This window comes from Trichomonas vaginalis, chromosome I (assembly GCF_026262505.1).
Source record: "Trichomonas vaginalis G3 chromosome I, whole genome shotgun sequence".
NCBI classification, from domain to species: Eukaryota; Parabasalia; order Trichomonadida; family Trichomonadidae; genus Trichomonas; species Trichomonas vaginalis.
The window spans coordinates 4,195,354-4,215,239 of record NC_067203.1 but is presented as its reverse complement, the minus strand read 5'-3'; the positions used below and the strand labels follow the sequence as shown (position 1 = coordinate 4,215,239).

General features: G+C 33.5%; 4 protein-coding genes and 2 non-coding genes across 6 annotated transcripts, besides 1 other annotated feature; 5 read left to right on the top strand and 1 right to left on the bottom strand.

Moving 5' to 3' along the window:
• Positions 1-31: 31 nt before the first annotated feature.
• Positions 32-1,009, bottom strand: TVAGG3_0926720 (protein of unknown function (DUF3447); the record flags this gene model as incomplete). Its single annotated transcript, XM_001323116.1, has 1 exon — positions 32-1,009. The coding sequence occupies one exon, from the start codon at positions 1,007-1,009 to the stop codon at positions 32-34; it is 978 nt and encodes a 325-aa protein (XP_001323151.1).
• A 1,320-nt stretch (positions 1,010-2,329) lies between these two features.
• Positions 2,330-3,920: a mobile genetic element.
• A 532-nt stretch (positions 3,921-4,452) lies between these two features.
• TVAGG3_0926700 (pectin lyase-like family) lies at positions 4,453-6,939 on the top strand (the record flags this gene model as incomplete). The annotated part of the gene is made up of 1 exon (XM_001323117.2): positions 4,453-6,894. The coding sequence occupies one exon, from the start codon at positions 4,453-4,455 to the stop codon at positions 6,892-6,894; it is 2,442 nt and encodes an 813-aa protein (XP_001323152.1).
• Positions 6,940-7,181: 242 nt separating this feature from the next.
• TVAGG3_0926690 lies at positions 7,182-7,253 on the top strand. The gene has a single exon. It is a non-coding gene; the product is annotated as a tRNA-Val (tRNA).
• Positions 7,254-16,476: 9,223 nt separating this feature from the next.
• On the top strand, positions 16,477-18,398 carry TVAGG3_0926680 (STKc MAPK15-like domain-containing protein; the record flags this gene model as incomplete). Its single annotated transcript, XM_001323121.2, has 1 exon — positions 16,514-17,599. One exon carries the CDS (start codon positions 16,514-16,516, stop codon positions 17,597-17,599), a length of 1,086 nt encoding a protein of 361 aa, XP_001323156.1.
• A 59-nt stretch (positions 18,399-18,457) lies between these two features.
• TVAGG3_0926670 (uncharacterized protein) lies at positions 18,458-19,071 on the top strand (the record flags this gene model as incomplete). Its single annotated transcript, XM_051252435.1, has 1 exon — positions 18,642-18,929. The coding sequence occupies one exon, from the start codon at positions 18,642-18,644 to the stop codon at positions 18,927-18,929; it is 288 nt and encodes a 95-aa protein (XP_051078009.1).
• A 296-nt stretch (positions 19,072-19,367) lies between these two features.
• TVAGG3_0926660 lies at positions 19,368-19,436 on the top strand. Its single transcript has one exon. It is a non-coding gene; the product is annotated as a tRNA-Val (tRNA).
• Positions 19,437-19,886: the final 450 nt, after the last annotated feature.

Here is a 19,886-nt window from a genome sequence, read left to right as displayed (position 1 = left end):
ACCATGGGAAATAAGAACTTCGGCTGATTCTTTACAATTTTCTTTTGCTGCAAAATGAAGAGCAGTTTTTCCGAAAATATTTTTTTTCTTTGATATTTGCACCATGAGAAAGGAAATATTTGCAAAGGGATGGAATATTAAAACGTGATGAATGAAGAAAGCATTCGTTATCGTTATTAGTTTGATCGAAATAAACTAAAAATGATTCAAGATTTCTAAAACCTCCGCAATAAAATAATTCGATCTCTATATTGTACTCATTCATCAAGAATGTAACAAAGTCAATGTTGTGTGATATAATTGCATATTCCATGCAATATTTATTTGGTTTTTGATGTTTCAAACATTCACTCATGATCTCTGCATTTCCTCCTAAAAATGAAAATCCTAAACATGTTTGAGTTATTTCTGATTGAAATTTCGTTCTTAAAAACTTGAAACAATCAACTGCTCCATGGTAACAGCATAATTCAAGTAATGAATATCCTTCTTTATCAGTGGATGGATAAAAAGTGCTTTTAAGTTTTTGATCTTCATTAAATTCTTCTCTTTCAATGAAGAAAGCGAATTTTTCTAAGTCATTATACATAATTGCTCTGTAAATTGTATTTTCTGTATGAATTGCAAGATTTTCGGTTTTAATTTTTTCGAAATCATCATATTTATCTAATTTAATTCCATATTCTTTATAAAACAAGTAGTTTGAAATGAGATCAACTCTATTGGCTTCTTTGACATGATAATCATCAGATATTAGTTTGGCGAGAGTCAAATATGACTTTGTATAGCGATTATTATACGGAATGATATTTAAAACGTCTCGTATAATTATTTGAGGAGGATGTTTATTTGAATCAATCAATTCTGTTTTGATCGTTTTATATATCTTGTTTAATTCTCCTTCGTTTTCGGTTTTCAGCTGATACAATGCAATATATGAATCAATGTAGTATTTATAGATACTTCGAAGTTCACCATATTTATTTGGATGGATGTCTTGTTCAGACATTAAAAAATTTAAATTAAAAAGAAGTCAAACATTGAAAATTCTTCAAGTATTCCCATCATATGTCTGAAAATGAATATCATTCAATTTCGGACATAAGATAGGAACACATTACCAAATTCATTGCCTCCTTTTCACGTTTTCCAATGAGGGTCCATCAGTACCATAGTGTGTAAAGATAAAGAGTCCCTTAAAATGATAATGAGTTTAATTATTCCTTCGAAATTAAAAAAAAAATCAGTAATTAGGTGCGTATATCATATTTACGTTTAAGTCATGTATTTAACTAAGGATGTCAATTCGGAAAATTGTTTTCATTTTAGGAGAATATAATTTTCCTTTTCGAAAATTTAAAAAGTGAGACGCGCAGGATTCGAACTTTTTTAAAAGTTGATTTAAATATATTCTAGTGTGGATTCTAAGGATAATATCATATTTAAAATAAGAATATACTAGTTTAGGTGGTATAATTTTTTTCGATAAATTTGAGAGCATGTACGTTTAGGGCATCAAAAGTGTCAATTCGCTTAGCGAAAGCTGAGCTAGCTTCGTTCTCGAAAGAATAGGGAAGGAGTGAAAGAGAGTGATACAGATGTTGACACATTCATATCATTTCAACAAATTTTGATCAAATTGAAATTCAATGAAATTCAATTCACTTCATATCCTTCAGTCAGTACATTGACATCCTTCTACATCACAATGATAACTCGTGCATCAATAGTTCTACAACTAACTCAGAAAAAACAAGATTTTTCCTTCCAGCTTACAGCTTTTAAAAAGTTTCGATGATAAAAATCACTCTACTCTTGTTTATCGATATGTTGTGATAGTAGGTAAACGTATTCTTATCGATATTAATAAAAACATTTTTACGAAAATCTGAACCAATTACAGAGTTATTCATAAAGTTTATGATAACTGTAATTACTTCATCTTTGTTTTATATTTGAATAAACAATTTAATTTAATTTGCATAATTTTTTTTAGTTGAAAGACAGGAAACTTAGTTGAGTTTGTATTATTTTTATCGTTCAATTCATTGTATATGTGAGTGATCCAGATATTTAAGATATTTAGAAAAAATTTATTAATTTGATTAACAAATTTTAATCAAAATAGCAAAAATCTATTTGATAGCTGTAAGCAAATAATAATTTCTATTTCAACCAAAATCACTTATTTTCATATAAACGTATAAAATTGTCAATTTTATGAGAATAAATTTAAAATCTCATGAAATATAAAGGAGAGTAATATTTTTCAATTTTCTTTTTTCTTTCTCTCAAATATTTTCTATTGGGAATTTTCTTGTTATCAAAAAAAAAAGGTACATTCACTAGGCGATAACAGTAAAATGGGATGAAAATAGGATAAATAGCATCCCTATATAGTGCCTAACAATATTTATACGGGCCAAAACAAATTTGGCTAGAGATTTGGCGAGTTATAAAACTTAGAAAATTGAGAGGGATTTTTATTTTTGAATTTTTTTTGGAAAGTTAAAATTGCGATTAAAAATCGATTTCCAGGAGAACTAAGCATCTCATCATATATTTAAATCGATAAAAATATTAAATAATAGTTGAATAGTATAAGAACATGAAATTATGGCTGAATCTACAGAAAAAATGAACATATTTGACATTTTTGAAAATTCATACGTTAGATGGTGACAGACTCATAAACTATACTTTAGCTAAGATTGATATATGGTTTCAACAACACATGGTTAAAATCGTAAAAATATTTTAGATTTCAAAAAGATATATATATGGTAATATAATGGAACAAAGTCAACAAATAGCATGTTAAATATGTTATAATTAACTTTTTATTAGATCCGATAGTAGATATCGAATGGTTTCCAGCTTTATGGTTAAACATTTTCTTTTCGAGCTTCTCTTTAACTGTTATATTAAGGTTGTAAATTTTTGATGCTAGAAACTATGGAATCTTCTTTGCTGCTGCATTTTTCTTGAGAGTTCTTGCAATTTCGAATAGATCTGCGCATTGTATGAAATGGAGGCTTTAAAATATCTTGAAAACAGAATAGGACTGCTTTTCCAAAGGAATGCTTACTTGTAAATCAGAGAGTTTCAAAATTGAGAGCAAGATTATCATCATAACTTTCGATTTTCCTGCGAAAAAGGAAGACAAGTAATTAACAAATCATTTACTGTTGTTCATCAAAAGAAGAAAACTTTGATAACAACTAATGATGATAAAATCAAGCTATCTTTTAATATTTTAAATTGATAAGACATTCAAAATATTTGAATGGTTTAAAATATTTTCTTTTAATTTCTATAAGATATTATCATGATTATATAATAAAATTTAAATTTTTATTCAAAAAGGCAATATTCCAAACTTTTAATTTCAAAAATCTTAATTCTGCAATAAGTGTATTTAATTGTAGCAAATTTAATGATCCTTCGTCATGCTTAGCAATTTGGAACTCATAAATTAATGATTTCTTCAAGTAAAATTCTGCATTATTTCAAAAGTCAATAATTCTTTAGTAACTTTTCTTCAAACCCTAACCATTATATTATATGTATAATGGAGAATAATTGCAAAGAAAGATAGCCGAATTTACTGGGTAGTTCTTGTGATGCGAAATAATTGCAAATTAACACATAGTTTTAACAGCATCAATCTCTTTTTGCTCTCATTTAAATGCATTCGCACACTTTAATTTTGAAATATAAGAGTTTTGGAAATTATCAAATTTATCTGCTCAAATACTATAGAGCTTCATAAGTGTTAATAGAATCATTAGCCTTACATATAGTGTTTAATATAATGATGCATATTATACTGGGATTCATTCCTTATTCATCTAGTTATTATAAGATTTACAACCCCATGAAAATTTAAAATTTTGTCAAAAATAGTGAATGTACCTTTTCAAAAAATAATTTTAATATTTGTTTATTTCATTACATACAATAAAATTTTAAAAACTCTATTTCTTCACAAGAAAATTTTTTTCCTTCATATGAAGAAACATTTTGTTCTCCATTTGATGCTGAGTCTAAATCTCGATTTTTGAATTTTCTTCTTTCCAAATTTCTTTTTTCCAAATTAGAAGTTTAATTCAAATTTTCAATAGTTTATATATTTTCTCAAACCGTCTTAGATTTTCTCACTTTTTAGGGATTTTCTCTCAAAATATACAAAAATAGTAATACCAATACATGTGTCTAATATACTTTAAAACCATCGTGATAAAATTCAAAAACGAAGAGTTCTTCTCTCCAAATTTTTTTCAAAATCAAAAAAATGAGATAAAAAAATTCGTTTGGAAAATTCATTTTTAGCATTTTAGGAATTTTCTCACTTTTCTTCCAAATTGACATCCTTAATTTAACTACTTAATATTAAAGTTATGAAATATGAAATTACAATTCAGAGAATTTGTAAATCGAAAACTGTCAAAAATGTTTTTTGTTCTTCCTTTTCGAATTTTATCTGCTACATGGGAGGAAATATCTGAAGAGACTGGATTTATAATAGATCATGAGAAGACTCAAAGATTCGTTGTTCCGGAAATCAAAAAAACAACAGGAATAGAACCGAAATTATATTCCAAGATCCAAAATCAGAAGCACATATCAGATGATGCCCCATTTGTTGGAATTATCGATTGTATCTTCCAGGACATCTCAGATGAAAATAATCCAGTAATTAAATTATCAAGTTCGTCCACAATCATCAAATCGACCAAAGTTACAGGTATATCGAAATCACCAGTTATTTCATTGACAAACTGCATGAATTCCAAGATTGAATCAAGCAATTTCACTGATATTACTCAATCTTCTGTAATCTCATTTTCATTCTGCCATAACATCGTAATTAAAACATGCCAGTTCGATTCAATTATTTCTACAGATCAAACTTTCGAAAGTATAATTAAAATGGACACATGCACGTTTATTTTGATTAATGAGTCATCAGTTGCTAACTGTGACATTTACTCATCCCCAATTCTCGCTTCCAAATGCAATAGTGTCACTTTTAACCGACTTAATTTACATAATTGCAAATTTACATTACCAGGATTCATTTGCTTAAGTTCCTGTGATAATGCCGTAGTCCAGAATACCAGATTTGTCGAGAACGAGTGCCATTCCCATAGCTGTGGCATATTATGTATGGAAACTACGATTTCCCTTGCTCACTGTTCATTTATCCGCAATAAAGTGGTCACAGATGATTTCAATGTACCCGAAATCCTCAATAGTCTCTACTTTTCAAGTGCTGGAGTTGGAATTACTTTTGTTATCACTTCCAGCTTCGCTAATCCACTTAAAATACCCATAAGTATGAAGAACATCCAATTTTTGGATAACTCAGGCCAAGAGAAACAAAAAACAAAAACGTACAACGCTATAGATTTTTGTTCTTTGACAAACCGCATTTCCTTTGAAGGAACAATCTATTTCAACCTCTACAACGAAAACCAATTCCAAACATTTGGTAAAATCGATACCTCATTGTTCAATTTCGGAATTTCAGAAGATATTTATTCGAAAATTGAAGAGGAACCACTCTCATTCGAAGTAAATAACAATGTACAGCCATTCATGCCCTCTTTCGTCAACTTCAAAGATACCAGAGGCTCATATGATAAGTCATTTTACGTAAATACCACTCTTTCTTACATTTGCATCGACCGCTGCATATTCAAAGATTGTGTCTTCCTTAATGACAACAGCTACGACACATCCGTTGTTCACATTGACCTTCGTGGTTCAGGAGCCATCGCGATTTCGAATACACAGTTCAAAGACAACCTTGTCTATGCATCCACCGTAGAGATTATCAATTCCTATGCACTTTCACTCTCTGATGTAGAGTTCAACCATAACACAGGTCTCTATTCCGGAGCACTTTTCGCTCATTCCATTAAAAAAGTACGATTAAGTGATGTCACGTTTTTGCGAAATATGGCATTTACACAGGGAACTTGTTCATTCTATCAGTGCGACGACGTATCGATTGTTGGATCCATTTTCAGAAGAAATCAAGGATTCCTTACTGGATCTGGCATTGTCAGCTCGAATTCGAAGATCCAAGTAAGAGATACTGAATTCCTCCGAAATATCATCGATTTCGAAGCATCGCAGTTATCAACATTGTATACTAAGTTCCAATCATCAATGCTTTTGAGCGTTTCCCATTATTTATACTCTGACGTCATCACTCACAAAGAAACAGGAATTGCAATATCATTATACGATTCCTCATCGATATCACTTACAAATGGCGTGTTCAGTGATAACAATATCGACTCAGATAACGAAACCGACTCTACAAACACAATTGTTGTAGCGGCCTACGATATTTACGCTGATACTAGCTCAACAGTTAACAGCGGTAATTCCTGTACCGATAGCAATATCAAATCTACTTCATCTAACGTCAAATTAATATTTGACCCAGATACCTGCGAATTGAACACTACTTATGATTACGATGAAGTCTTTGTTCCTAAGGAAGTCGAAACCATCGTTTATGATATCGAAGGAGTCCCAGAATCCGAATATCGAATTACGAAGAGAACTGTGATGATGCCATTATACAATCCAGATGACAGATCATTGATCACATCTGTTATTGTCGATAAAAGACCAAACGAAACTGATACAAGTCAAAATCCGACTCAAACAGTTGAACCAGAGAAGAAAATCTACGAAGATAAGATACCGAAAACAACAATTATAATTGTTTCGTGTATCTGTGTTTGTATTTTGGTTGTTTCTATTCCAATTCTTTACATTTTCAGGAGAAAACCAGAACAAAACGAAGCTGAAGGTGACGAAAAGATTGAAGACGGACTTCTCGACCAGGATGCAATAGAAACTAGAGATATCTAACAAAATTTAGACAATTTATCTTATAAGTTGTAAATTATAAAAATAAATCATATAAGATTGTTCAAAAACATTTATCTTTTTTATATAAAGGAAAAAATGTATTCTTTGTGAATCAATTATTGGAATTATGAAATTGATTATGAATAGAATATGTTTCATACTTCGCAAAATCAAATGGATTCATATGTATGATTTATCAAATCCGAAACTTCTTTTTCATTAGTTTAGGTATCAGAGAAGAGAGTTATGAATTAATTTATTATCATATAATTTTAAGAATTTGTAAAGTCCCAGTAGTATATTGGTTAGAATAGATCCTTGACACGGATCAGAGGCCAGTTCGATTCTGGCCTGGGACATTTTTTTCATTTTTAATTGTCACGTTTTCGTTGAACAAATTTTTCAAAAATTTATCGGTTCTTCGCTAATTTACCTTTTCTCCAAAATAGTCTCAATTAATATATTTACAGCATATCGTTTCTTTTACGATAGGGCTTAAAATCTTTTTTTTATGAAACCTTTGAAATGCATTCGATTTTTAACGATACGATTCAATTAAGAAGAATAATGCCGTTTCACGATATTTAGATAATTCATCCTATGCACGTTTGAAATTGATTGGAGGTCAAGTGATGGGTAACAATTTTGATTGTAAAAACTGATAAAAACAAATATGTGATATTTTATATGTTTGCATATCACTGAGTATAATTATTCATTGTTGTTGAAAATGTCAATTTTATAAAACCCGTGAATTTATCCAATTAAAAATAATAAGTCGAAAGTAAATGATATGATATATATACATAGAAATGAAATCTCGGACGAAAGTAAGTCTGACTTGAAATGTAAGTCTCGGACGAAAGTAAGTCTGACTTGAAATGGTAAGTCTGACTTGAAATGTAAGTTCGGACGAAAGTAAGTCTGACTTAAATGTAAGTCTCGGACGAAAGTAAGTCTGACTTGAAATGTTGAAGTCTCGGACGAAAGTAAGTTGACTTGAAATGTAAGTCTCGGACGAAAGTAAGTCTGACTTGAAATGTAAAGTCTCGACGAAAGTAAGTCTGACTTGAAATGTAAGTCTCGGACGAAAGTAAGTCTGACTTGAAATGTAAGTTCGACGAAAGTAAGTCTGACGATAATGACTTGAAATGTAAGTTCGGACGAAAGTAAGTCTGACTTGAAATGTAAGTCTCGGACGAAAGTAAGTCTGACTTGAAATGTAAGTCTCGAGAAGTAAGTCTGACTTGAAATGTAAGTCTCGGACGAAAGTAAGTCTGACTTGAAATGGAAGTCTCGGACGAAAGTAAGTCTGACTTGAAATGTAAGTCTCGACGAAAGTAAGTCTGACTTGAAATGGAAGTCTGACTTAAATGTAAGTCTCGGACAAAGTAAGTCTGACTTGAAATGTAAGTCTCGGACGAAAGTAAGTCTGACTTGAAATGTAAGTTCGGACGAAAAGTAAGTCTGACTTGAAATGGAAGTCTGACTTGAAATGTAAGTCTCGGACGAAAAGTAAGTCTGACTTGAAATGTAAGTCTCGGACGAAATAAGTCTGACTTGAAATGTAAGTCTCGGACGAAAGTAAGTCTGACTTGAAATGTAAGTCTCGGACGAAAGTAAGTCTGACTTGAAATGTAAGTCTCGGACGAAAGTAAGTCTGACTTGAAATGGAAGTCTGACTTGAAATGGAAGTCTGACTTGAAATGTAAGTCTCGGACGAAAGTAAGTCTGACTTGAAATGTAAGTCTCGGACGAAAGTAAGTCTGACTTGAATGTAAGTCTCGGACGAAAGTAAGTCTGACTTGAAATGTAAGTCTCGGACGAAAAGTAAAGGTCTGACTTGAAATGTAAGTCTCGGACGAAAGTAAGTCTGACTTGAAATGGAAGTCTGACTTGAATGTAAGTTTCGGACGAAAGTAAGTCTGACTTGAAATGTAAGTCTCGGACGAAAGTAAGTCTGACTTGAAATGTTAAGTCTCGGACGAAAGTAAGATCTGACTTGAAAATGTAAGTTTCGGACGAAAGTAAGTCTGACTTGAAATGTAAGTCTCGGACGAAAGTAAGTCTGACTTGAAATGTAAGTCTCGACGAAAGTAAGTCTGACTTGCAAATGGAAGTCTGACTGAAATGTAATGTTCGGACGAAAGTAAGTCTGACTTGAAATGTAAGTCTCGGACGAAAAGTAAGTCTGACTTGAAATGTAAGTTTCGGACGAAAGTAAGTCTGACTTGAAATGTAAGTCTCGGACGAAAGTAAGTCTGACTTGAAATGGAAGTTTGACTTGAAATGTAAGTCTCGACGAAAGTAAGTCTGACTTGAAATGTAAGTCTCGGACGAATAGTAAGTCTGACTTGAAATGTAAGTCTCGAGACGAAAAGTAAGTCTGACTTGAAATGTAAGTCTCGGACGAAAGTAAGTCTGACTTGAAATGTAAGTCTCGACGAAAGTAAGTCTGATGAATTAAGTCTGACGAAAGAAGGTAAGTCTTGACTTGAAATGTAAGTCTCGGACGAAAGTAAGTCTGACTTGAAATGGAAGTCTTGACTTGAAATGTAAGTTCGGACGAAAGTAAGTCTGACTTGAAATGTAAGTCTCGGACGAAAGTAAGTGACTGAAATGTAAGTCTGACTTGAAATGTAAGTCTCGGACGAAAGTAAGTCTGACTTGAAATGTAAGTCTCGGACGAAAGTAAGTCTGACTTGAAATGTAAGTCTCGGACGAAAGTAAGTCTGACTTGAAATGTAAGTCTCGGACGAAAGTAAGTCTGACTTGAAATGTAAGTCTCGGACGAAAGTAAGTCTGACTTGAAATGTAAAGTCTCGGACGAAAGTGAAGTCTGACTTGAAATGTAAGTCTCGGACGAAAGTAAGTCTGACTTGAAATGGAAGTCTGACTTGAAATGTAAGTCTCGGACGAAAGTAAGTCTGACTTGAAATGTAAGTCTCGACGAAATAAGTCTGACTTGAAATGTAAGTCTGCTTTGAAATGTAAGTCTCGGACGAAAGTAAGTCTGACTGAAATGTAAGTCTCGGACGAAAGTAAGTCTGACTTGAATGGAAGTGCTGACGTTGAAATGTAAGTCTCGGACGAAAAGTAGTCTGACTTGAAATGTAAGTCGACGAAAGTAAGTCTGACTTGAAATGTAATGTTCTGGACGAAAGTAAGTCTGACTTGAAATGTAAGTCTCGGACGAAAGTAAGTCTGACTTGAAATGAAGTCTGACTTGAAATGTAAGTCTCGGACGAAAGTAAGTCTGACTTGAAATGTAAGTTTCGGACGAAAGTTAAGTCTGACTTGAAATGTAAGTCTCGGACGAAAGTAGTCTGACTTGAAATGTAAGTCTCGACGAAAGTAAGTCTGACTTGAAATGTAAGTCTCGGACGAAAGTAAGTCTGACTTGAAATGTAAGTCTCGGACAAAGTAAGTCTGACTTGAAATGAAGTCTCGGCGAAAGAAGTCTGACTTGAAATGTAAGTTTCGACGAAAGTAAGTCTGACTTGAAATGTAAGTTCGGACGAAATAAGTCTGACTTGAAATGTAAGTCTCGGACGAAAGTAAGTCTGACTTGAAATGTAAGTCTCGACGAAAGTAAGTCTGACTTGAAATGTAAGTCTCGGACGAAAGTAAGTCTGACTTGAAATGTAGTCTCGGACGAAAGTAAGTCTGACTTGAAATGTAAGTCTCGGACGAAAGTAAGTCTGACTTGAAATGTAAGTCTCGACGAAAGTAAGTCTGACTTGAAATGGAAGTCTCGGACGAAAGTAAGTCTGACTTGAAATGTAAGTCTCGGACGAAAGTAAGTCTGACTTGAAATGGAAGCTGACTTGAAATGTAAGTCTCGGACGAAAGTAAGTCTGACTTGAAATGTAAGTCTCGGACGAAAGTAAGTCTGACTTGAAATGTAAGTCTCGGACGAAAGTAAGTCTGACTTGAAATGTAAGTTCTCGGACGAAAGTAAGTCTGACTTGAAATTAAGTCTTCGGACGAAAGTAAGTCTGACTTGAAATGTAAGTCTCCGACGAAAGTAAGTCTGACTTGAAATGAAGTCTCGGACGAAAGTAAGTCTGACTTGAAATGTAAGTCTCGGACGAAATAAGTCGATTGAATGAAGTCTGACTTAAATGTAAGTCTCGGACGAAAGTAAGTCTGACTTGAAATGTAAGTCTCGGAGAAAGTAAGTCTGACTTGAAATGTAAGTCTCGGACGAAAGTAAGTCTGACTTGAAATAAGTCTCGGACGAAAGTAAGTCTGACTTGAAAGGAAGTCTCGGACGAAAGTAAGTCTGACTTGAAATGTAAGTCTCGGACGAAAGTAAGTCTGACTTGAAATGGAAAGTCTGACTTGAATGTAAGTCCGGACGAAAGTAAGTCTGACTTGAAATGTAAGGTCTCGGACGAAAGTAAGTCTGACTTGAAATGTAAGTTTCGGACGAAAGTAAGTCTGACTTGAAATGTAAGTCTCGGACGAAGTAAGTCTGACTTGAAATGAAAGTCTGACTTGAAATGTAAGTCTCGGACGAAAGTAAGTCTGACTTGAAATGTAAGTCTCGGAACGAAAGTAAGTCTGACTTAAAGTAAGTTTGGACGAAAGTAAGTCTGACTTAAATGTAAGTTCTCGGACGAAAGTAAGTCTGACTTGAAATGTAAGTCTCGACGAAAGTAAGTCTGACTGAAATGGGAAGTCTGACTTGAAATTGGAAGTCTGACTTGAAATGTAAGTCTCGGACGAAAGTAAGTCTGACTTGAAATGTAAGTCTCGGACGAAAGTAAGTCTGACTTGAAATGTAAGTCTCGGACGAAAGTAAGTCTGACTTGAAATGTAAGTCTCGGACGAAAGTAAGTCTGACTTGAAATGTAAGTTTCGGACGAAAGTAAGTCTGACTTGAAATGTAAGTCTCGGACGAAAGTAAGTGACTTGAATGAAGTCTGACTTGAAATGTAAGTCTCGGACGAAAGTAAGTCTGACTTGAAATGTAAGTCTCGGACGAAAGTAAGTCTGACTTGAAATGTAAGTTTCGGACGAAAGTAAGTCTGACTTGAAATGTAAGTCTCGGACGAAAGTAAGTCTGACTTGAAATGTAAGTCTCGGACGAAAGTAAGTCTGACTTGAAATGGAAGTCTGACTTGAAATGTAACTCGACGAAAGTAAGTCTGACTTGAAATGTAAGTCTCGACGAAAGTAAGTCTGACTTGGAAATGTAAGTCTCGGACGAAAGTAAGTCTGACTTGAAATGGAAGTCTGACTTGAAATGTAAGTCTCGGACGAAAGTAAGTCTGACTTGAAATGTAAGTCTCGGACGAAAGTAAGTCTGACTTGAAATGGAATCTGACTTGAAATGTAAGTCTCGGACGAAAGTAAGTCTGACTTGAAATGTAAGTTTCGGACGAAAGTAAGTCTGACTTGAAATGTAAGTCTCGGACGAAAGTAAGTCTGACTTGAAATGGAAGTCTGACTTGAAATGTAAGTCTCGGACGAAAGTAAGTCTGACTTGAAATGTAAGTCTCGGACGAAAGTAAGTCTGACTTGAAATGTAAGTTTCGGACGAAAGTAAGTCTGACTTGAAATGTAAGTTTCGGACGAAAGTAAGTCTGACTTGAAATGTAAGTCTCGACGAAAGTAAGTCTGACTTGAAATGGAAGTCTGACTTGAAATGTAAGTCTCGGACGAAAAGTAAGTCTGACTTGAAATGTAAGTTTCGGACGAAAGTAAGTCTGACTTGAAATGTAAGTCTCGGGACGAAAGTAAGTCTGACTTGAAATGTAAGTCTCGACGAAAGTAAGTCTGACTTGAAATGGAAGTCTGACTTGAAATGTAATCTCGGACGAAAGTAAGTCTGACTTGAAATGTAAGTCTCGGACGAAAGTAAGTCTGACTTGAAATGGAAGTCTGACTTGAAAGTAAGTCTCGGACGAAGTAAGTCTGACTTGAAATGAAGTTTCGGACGAAAGTAAGTCTGACTTGAAATGTAAGTCTCGGACGAAAGTAAGTCTGACTTGAAATGTAAGTCTCGGACGAAAGTAAGTCTGACTTGAAATGTAAGTCTCGGACGAAAGTAAGTCTGACTTGAAATGGAAGTCTGACTTGAAATGTAAGCTTCGGACGAAAGTAAGCTGAACTGAATAATCTCGGACGAAAGTAAGTCTGACTTGAAATGTAAGTCTCGGACGAAAGTAAGTCTGACTTGAAATGTAAGTCTCGGACGAAAGTAAGTCTGACTTGAAATGTAAGTCTCGGACGAAAGTAAGTCTGACTTGAAATGGAAGTCTGACTTGAAATGTAAGTCCGACGAAAGTAAGTCTGACTTGAAATGTAAGTCTCGGACGAAAGTAAGTCTGACTTGAAATGTAAGTCTCGGACGAAAGTAAGTCTGACTTGAAATGTAAGTCTCGGACGAAAGTAAGTCTGACTTGAAATGTAAGTCTCGGACGAAAGTAAGTCTGACTTGAAATGTAAGTCTCGGACGAAAGTAAGTCTGACTTGAAATGGAAGTTGACTTGAAATGTAAGTCTCGACGAAAGTAAGTCTGACTTGAAATGTAAGTCTCGGACGAAAGTAAGTCTGACTTGAAATGTAAGTTTCCGACGAAAGTAAGTCTACTTGAAAGTAAGTTTCGGACGAAAGTAAGTCTGACTTGAAATGTAAGTCTCGGACGAAGTAAGTCTGACTTGAAATGTAAGTCTCGGACGAAAGTAAGTCTGACTTGAAATGTAAGTCTCGGACGAAAGTAAGTCTGACTTGAAATGTAAGTCTCGGACGAAAGTAAGTCTGACTTGAAATGGAAGTCTGACTTGAAATGTAAGTTTCGGACGAAAGTAAGTCTGACTTGAAATGTAAGTCTCGGACGAAAGTAAGTCTGACTTGAAATGTAAGTCTCGGACGAAAGTAAGTCTGACTTGAAATGTAAGTCTCGGACGAAAGTAAGTCTGACTTGAAATGTAAGTCTCGGACGAAAGTAAGTCTGACTTGAAATGTAAGTCTCGGACGAAAGTAAGTCTGACTTGAAATGTAAGTCTCGGACGAAAGTAAGTCTGACTTGAAATGTAAGTCTCGGACGAAAGTAAGTCTGACTTGAAATGTAAGTCTCGGACGAAAGTAAGTCTGACTTGAAATGGAAGTCTGACTTGAAATGTAAGTCTCGGACGAAAGTAAGTCTGACTTGAAATGGAAGTCTGACTTGAAATGTAAGTCTCGGACGAAAGTAAGTCTGACTTGAAATGTAAGTCTCGGACGAAAGTAAGTCTGACTTGAAATGTAAGTCTCGGACGAAAGTAAGTCTGACTTGAAATGTAAGTCTCGGACGAAAGTAAGTCTGACTTGAAATGGAAGTCTGACTTGAAATGTAAGTCTCGGACGAAAGTAAGTCTGACTTGAAATGTAAGTCTGACTTGAAATGTAAGTTTCGGACGAAAGTAAGTCTGACTTGAAATGTAAGTTTCGGACGAAAGTAAGTCTGACTTGAAATGTAAGTTTCCGACGAAAGTAAGTCTGACTTGAAATGTAAGTCTCGGACGAAAGTAAGTCTGACTTGAAATGTAAGTTTCGGACGAAAGTAAGTCTGACTTGAAATGTAAGTTTCGGACGAAAGTAAGTCTGACTTGAAATGTAAGTCTCGGACGAAAGTAAGTCTGACTTGAAATGTAAGTCTCGGACGAAAGTAAGTCTGACTTGAAATGTAAGTCTCGGACGAAAGTAAGTCTGACTTGAAATGTAAGTCTCGGACGAAAGTAAGTCTGACTTGAAATGTAAGTCTCGGACGAAAGTAAGTCTGACTTGAAATGTAAGTCTCGGACGAAAGTAAGTCTGACTTGAAATGTAAGTTCGGACGAAAGTAAGTCTGACTTGAAATGGAAGTCTGATTCTAAATGTAAGTTCTAGACTAAAGTAAGTCTGATTCTAAATATAAGTCTGATATTAGATAAGTTTGTAACTAAAATTAAGTCTTATTCCAAAAGCAAATTTAATTGTATAATAAGTCTGGATCTAGAGTAAGCCTTAGTCTACAGCTATTCTGTGTCAAAAATAAGTCACGAACCATAGTAAGTTTCGGACTAGAGTATGTCTGTAATTCGAATCATTTATATTCTTCAATTATCCCGCCAAAAAAATTATCGTCTTTTTATCATACCATAGTTTTTATCAATCTCGTTCTACTAAAAAACCTTTATATTGGTGATTTCTTTGTTAAACCCGTATTTTTTCATGTGAATCTTATTGTATAAACTCTAAAAGTTCAATTTCCGTCGAAAAAAACTTGAAAACAATTTGTATTCGACGAGTTAAAGAGCTCTATTTATTCTAAATTTTCCAAAAAAAAATTAGATTTCGTTTTTTCGCTTCAAAAAATGTTGTTTTAAGTTTTAAAATTGTAATTCAAAATTTTTTGGAAAGATTTACGATTTTTTTAATACTGCGAATGAGTTTATTTTACATACTCTATTGATAAATCATATTTTTGTCGAGATATTAACTTTTTTTAAAAAAAATATATGCAAAGAGTGTTATAGAATTCTAGAAGTATAGTGCATAATTTGAAGTATACTATCAAATAAAAAGAAATTTTACATTTTTTAGTTTTATTTAGATGTACGTTATTTTAGATGGCTTCGTCGAAAATAAAGCATGTCTGTTAAGTTTATTCTTAACATGGTAAATAAAATGGCAACGAAGCCCAGTGTACTGCGTCTTATGCCGTAGTTTTGTTATCTTCATACTCAAATACAACAAATACAAATAGATTATTACGAAAAAACGTATAAAACAAATGATATATTTATTTCTAGACAAGTTGACGAACATGTAGCGCAACTGTATCGCTTTAGAGAACAGTTCTTCCAACACCTACTCATTCAGTGAAAGACTGATTCACATTGTTGCTGGTAAGTCTGATTGCTTCAGATAGAGAGCATGAATTGCTTCTTTATCATCTAATCCCCATCCCCCTTGTTCCCGATTGGATGACATGGACAATTCATCTTTCTCAACGAAACAAAATGACACTTTTTGGCGGCTTATTGACTCAGAAAAATTTGAGAGTTAACGAATAATTTTGGCGCCAAAAATAATTTCTCTTAATTTATTAAATTTAATATACGCACATCCATAAGTTATGCTATTTTTCTATTTATTTTGTTCTAAAATTCTAAATATTTTTTTTTCATAACATAAAATATATGTCTAGTCTCATTTACATAACAACATGCCTTAGAATAGGTTTTTTATTCTTTTTGTCACTTTAAATTAAGAATAAAAAGATAATTTAAATTGAATATTTGCGATTATTCTCACTAATGCTGCTTCCTCTTTTATTAGGTAGACAACAAAAAGTTAGCCTTGGACTCCCATATCAGATTTTTGATTTGTTGCGTATATAATGAGCTGGGATTGATAGACGAAAACCCAGTGAGAAAATTTTTGACGCCGAATGAATATCCAAAAATAATTCCGTTATACCTTTCAATTTTTTTCAAAATTTGAACGATCGCACACGCATATGAGAATTGATAGTTTCCTTAATCAGTATAATATTATGATAAAAATTCAAATAAAAATTTCTGAAATTTTCATTTTCTGAGAAGAAAAGTTCCGTTATTTTTATACCTCGAAATCAGAAAATTTCATGGATGATGATAACGATTCATCCATTGAAAATCTTGATAAGCAAATACTTAAACGATATGAAATCATCAAGAAGGTCGGGAAAGGTGCATATGGTATTGTTTGGCGTGCACAAGATCGAGTAACAGGACAATTAGTTGCTTTGAAAAAAGTATTTGGTGCATTTCAAAACGTAATTGATGCACAACGTACGTATCGTGAAATTACACTTTTGAGACAACTGAAATCACATCCTTTCATTGTTGGCCTTTTACAAGTTCACAGAGCAGAAAATGATAATGATATCTATCTTGCTTTCGAGTTTATGGATACAGATGTACATACGGTTATTCATGCAGGCATTTTGCTGGATGTTCATCAAAGATATATATTTTGGCAACTTCTTTGTGCATTAAAATTCATTCATTCAGCTGGTGTTATACATCGAGATCTTAAACCATCCAATATGCTAATAAAATCAGATTCATCAATCAAAGTTTGTGATTTTGGTTTGTCAAGGTGCATAAATGACATGCATCAAGACGAATTATTAACAGATTACATTGCAACTCGCTGGTATAGAGCCCCTGAAATTATTTTCGGATCATCAAAATACGGACCTGGTATTGATATGTGGGCGGCTGGCTGCATCCTTGCAGAACTAGTAAGTGGAAGACCACTATTCCCAGGAGCTTCCACAATGGATCAACTAGAAAGAGTTATTTCATTCACAGGAATGCCAAACAAAGAAGACATTGAATCAATGCAATGTCCGATGGTTGAGACAATGCTTGGAAACTTAACATTCTCCAGACCCCAATTAGTATTAGAAGAAAGACTTTCTGGAGCCGATCCAGATGCAATCGATTTAATTAAGAAACTTTGTCAATTTAATCCGAACAAAAGACCTACTGCTGAGCAATGTCTTGCTCATCCATACTTAAAAGCCTTCCATTTCGAAAGTAGAGAAGTATCTTCAAGCGTTCAAGTCAAAATGGCCCTCAGCGATGCAACAAAACATACGATAAGGGAATATAGAAATCAGATTTATAAGGAGGCTGTTTCAAATCCAGACAGAGGCCTAAAGAAGAAGAAATCAGATTCATAACCCAAATTATCTCAAGTTATAGCAGAAATCTCTTTGTTGCATCTCTATGCTCATAATCTTAATTTCCAAAGAAAAAAAAATAATAATTTTATGGAAAAAAAATTATCTGCTTAGTAAGCGGATTGTTAGTAAGGATATTGCATATTTCCTCATATAAATATCCTTTGTTTGTGCGGATACTTGTTACAAAATTTGATTCTAAATAATTTTACAATTTCAATATTATGTTTGATAAACTATGCTTTGTATTATTATATATGACGTATATTTTTAAAAGCATTCGACTCCAAAACGGGAATAAAATAAAAACTCTAAGAATAAGAAAGTTTTGTACAGACACCGGAGCATAGACCATGACCGCATGGCCTCCTGAAAGATGTCCACGAATGTACTCCGTTTATGACACACGGTGCCACTAACATCACCATGCTTATCAACGGAGAGCAACGAAATATGGTTGTCAAAACCGTTTCTATCTACCAAATTCCAAATCCTCATTTTTTATTTCTGTTTATTATTAAGGGTAATTATGTGCTCACTTAGCATATTCTCAAAATGCTCTATCAACGATATTGATACCCTCCATTTCCAGGAATTACCGCGACGTATGATTGTTGGATCATTTTCAGAAGAAATCAAGGATTCCTTACTGGATCTGGCATTGTCAGCTCGAATTCGAAGATCCAAGTAAGAGATACTGAATTCCTCCGAAATATCATCGATTTCGAAGCATCGCAGTTATCAACATTGTATACTAAGTTCCAATCATCAATGCTTTTGAGCGTTTCCCATTATTTATTCTGACGTCATCACTCACAAAGAAACAGGAATTGCAATATCATTATACGATTCCTCATACGATATCACTTACAAATGGCGTGTTCAGTGATAACAATATCGACTCAGATAACGAAACCGACTCTACAAACACAATTGTTGTAGCGGCCTACGATATTTACGCTGATACTAGCTCAACAGTTAACAGCGGTAATTCCTGTACCGATAGCAATATCAAATCTACTTCATCTAACGTCAATTAAATTTGACCAATACCTGCGAATTGAACACTACTTATGATTACGATGAAGTCTTTGTTCCTAAGGAAGTCGAAACCATCGTTTATGATATCGAAGGAGTCCCAGAATCCGAATATCGAATTACGAAGAGAACTGTGATGATGCCATTATACAATCCAGATGACAGATCATTGATCACATCTGTTATTGTCGATAAAAGACCAAACGAAACTGATACAAGTCAAAATCCGACTCAAACAGTTGAACCAGAGAAGAAAATCTACGAAGATAAGATACCGAAAACACAATTATAATTGTTTCGTGTATCTGTGTTTGTATTTTGGTTGTTTCTTCCAATTCTTTACATTTTCAGGAGAAAACCAGAACAAAACGAAGCTGAAGGTGACGAAAAGATTGAAGACGGACTTCTCGACCAGGATGCAATAGAAAACTAGAGATATCTAACAAAATTTAGACAATTTACTTATAAGTTGTAAATTATAAAAATAAATCATATAAGATTGTTCAAAAACATTTATCTTTTTTATATAAAGGAAAAAATGTATTCTTTGTGAATCAATTATTGGAATTATGAAATTGATTATGAATAGAATATGTTTCATACTTCGCAAAATCAAATGGATTCATATGTATGATTTATCAAATCCGAAACTCTTTTTCATTAGTTTAGGTATCAGAGAAGAGAGTTATGAATTAATTTATTATCATATAATTTTAAGAATTTGTAAAGTCCAGTAGTATATGGTTAGAATAGATCCTTGACACGGATCAGAGGCCAGTTCGATTCTGCGCCTGGGACATTTTTTTCATTTTTAATTGTCACGTTTTCGTTGAACAAATTTTTCAAAAATTTATCGGTTCTTCGCTAATTTACCTTTTCTCCAAAATAGTCTCAATTAATATATTTACAGCATATCGTTTCTTTTACGATAGGGCTTAAAATCTTTTTTTTATGAAACCTTTGAAATGCATTCGATTTTTAACGATACGATTCAATTAAAAGAATAATGCCGTTTCACGATATTTAGATAATTCATCCTATGCACGTTTGAAATTGATTGGAGGTCAAGTGATGGGTAACAATTTTGATTGTAAAAACTGATAAAAACAATATTGTGATATTTATATGTTTGCATATCACTGAGTATAATTATTCATTGTTGTTGAAAATGTCAATTTTATAAAAACCCGTGAATTTATCCAATTAAAAATAATAAGTCGAAAGTAAATGATATGATTATTATCACATA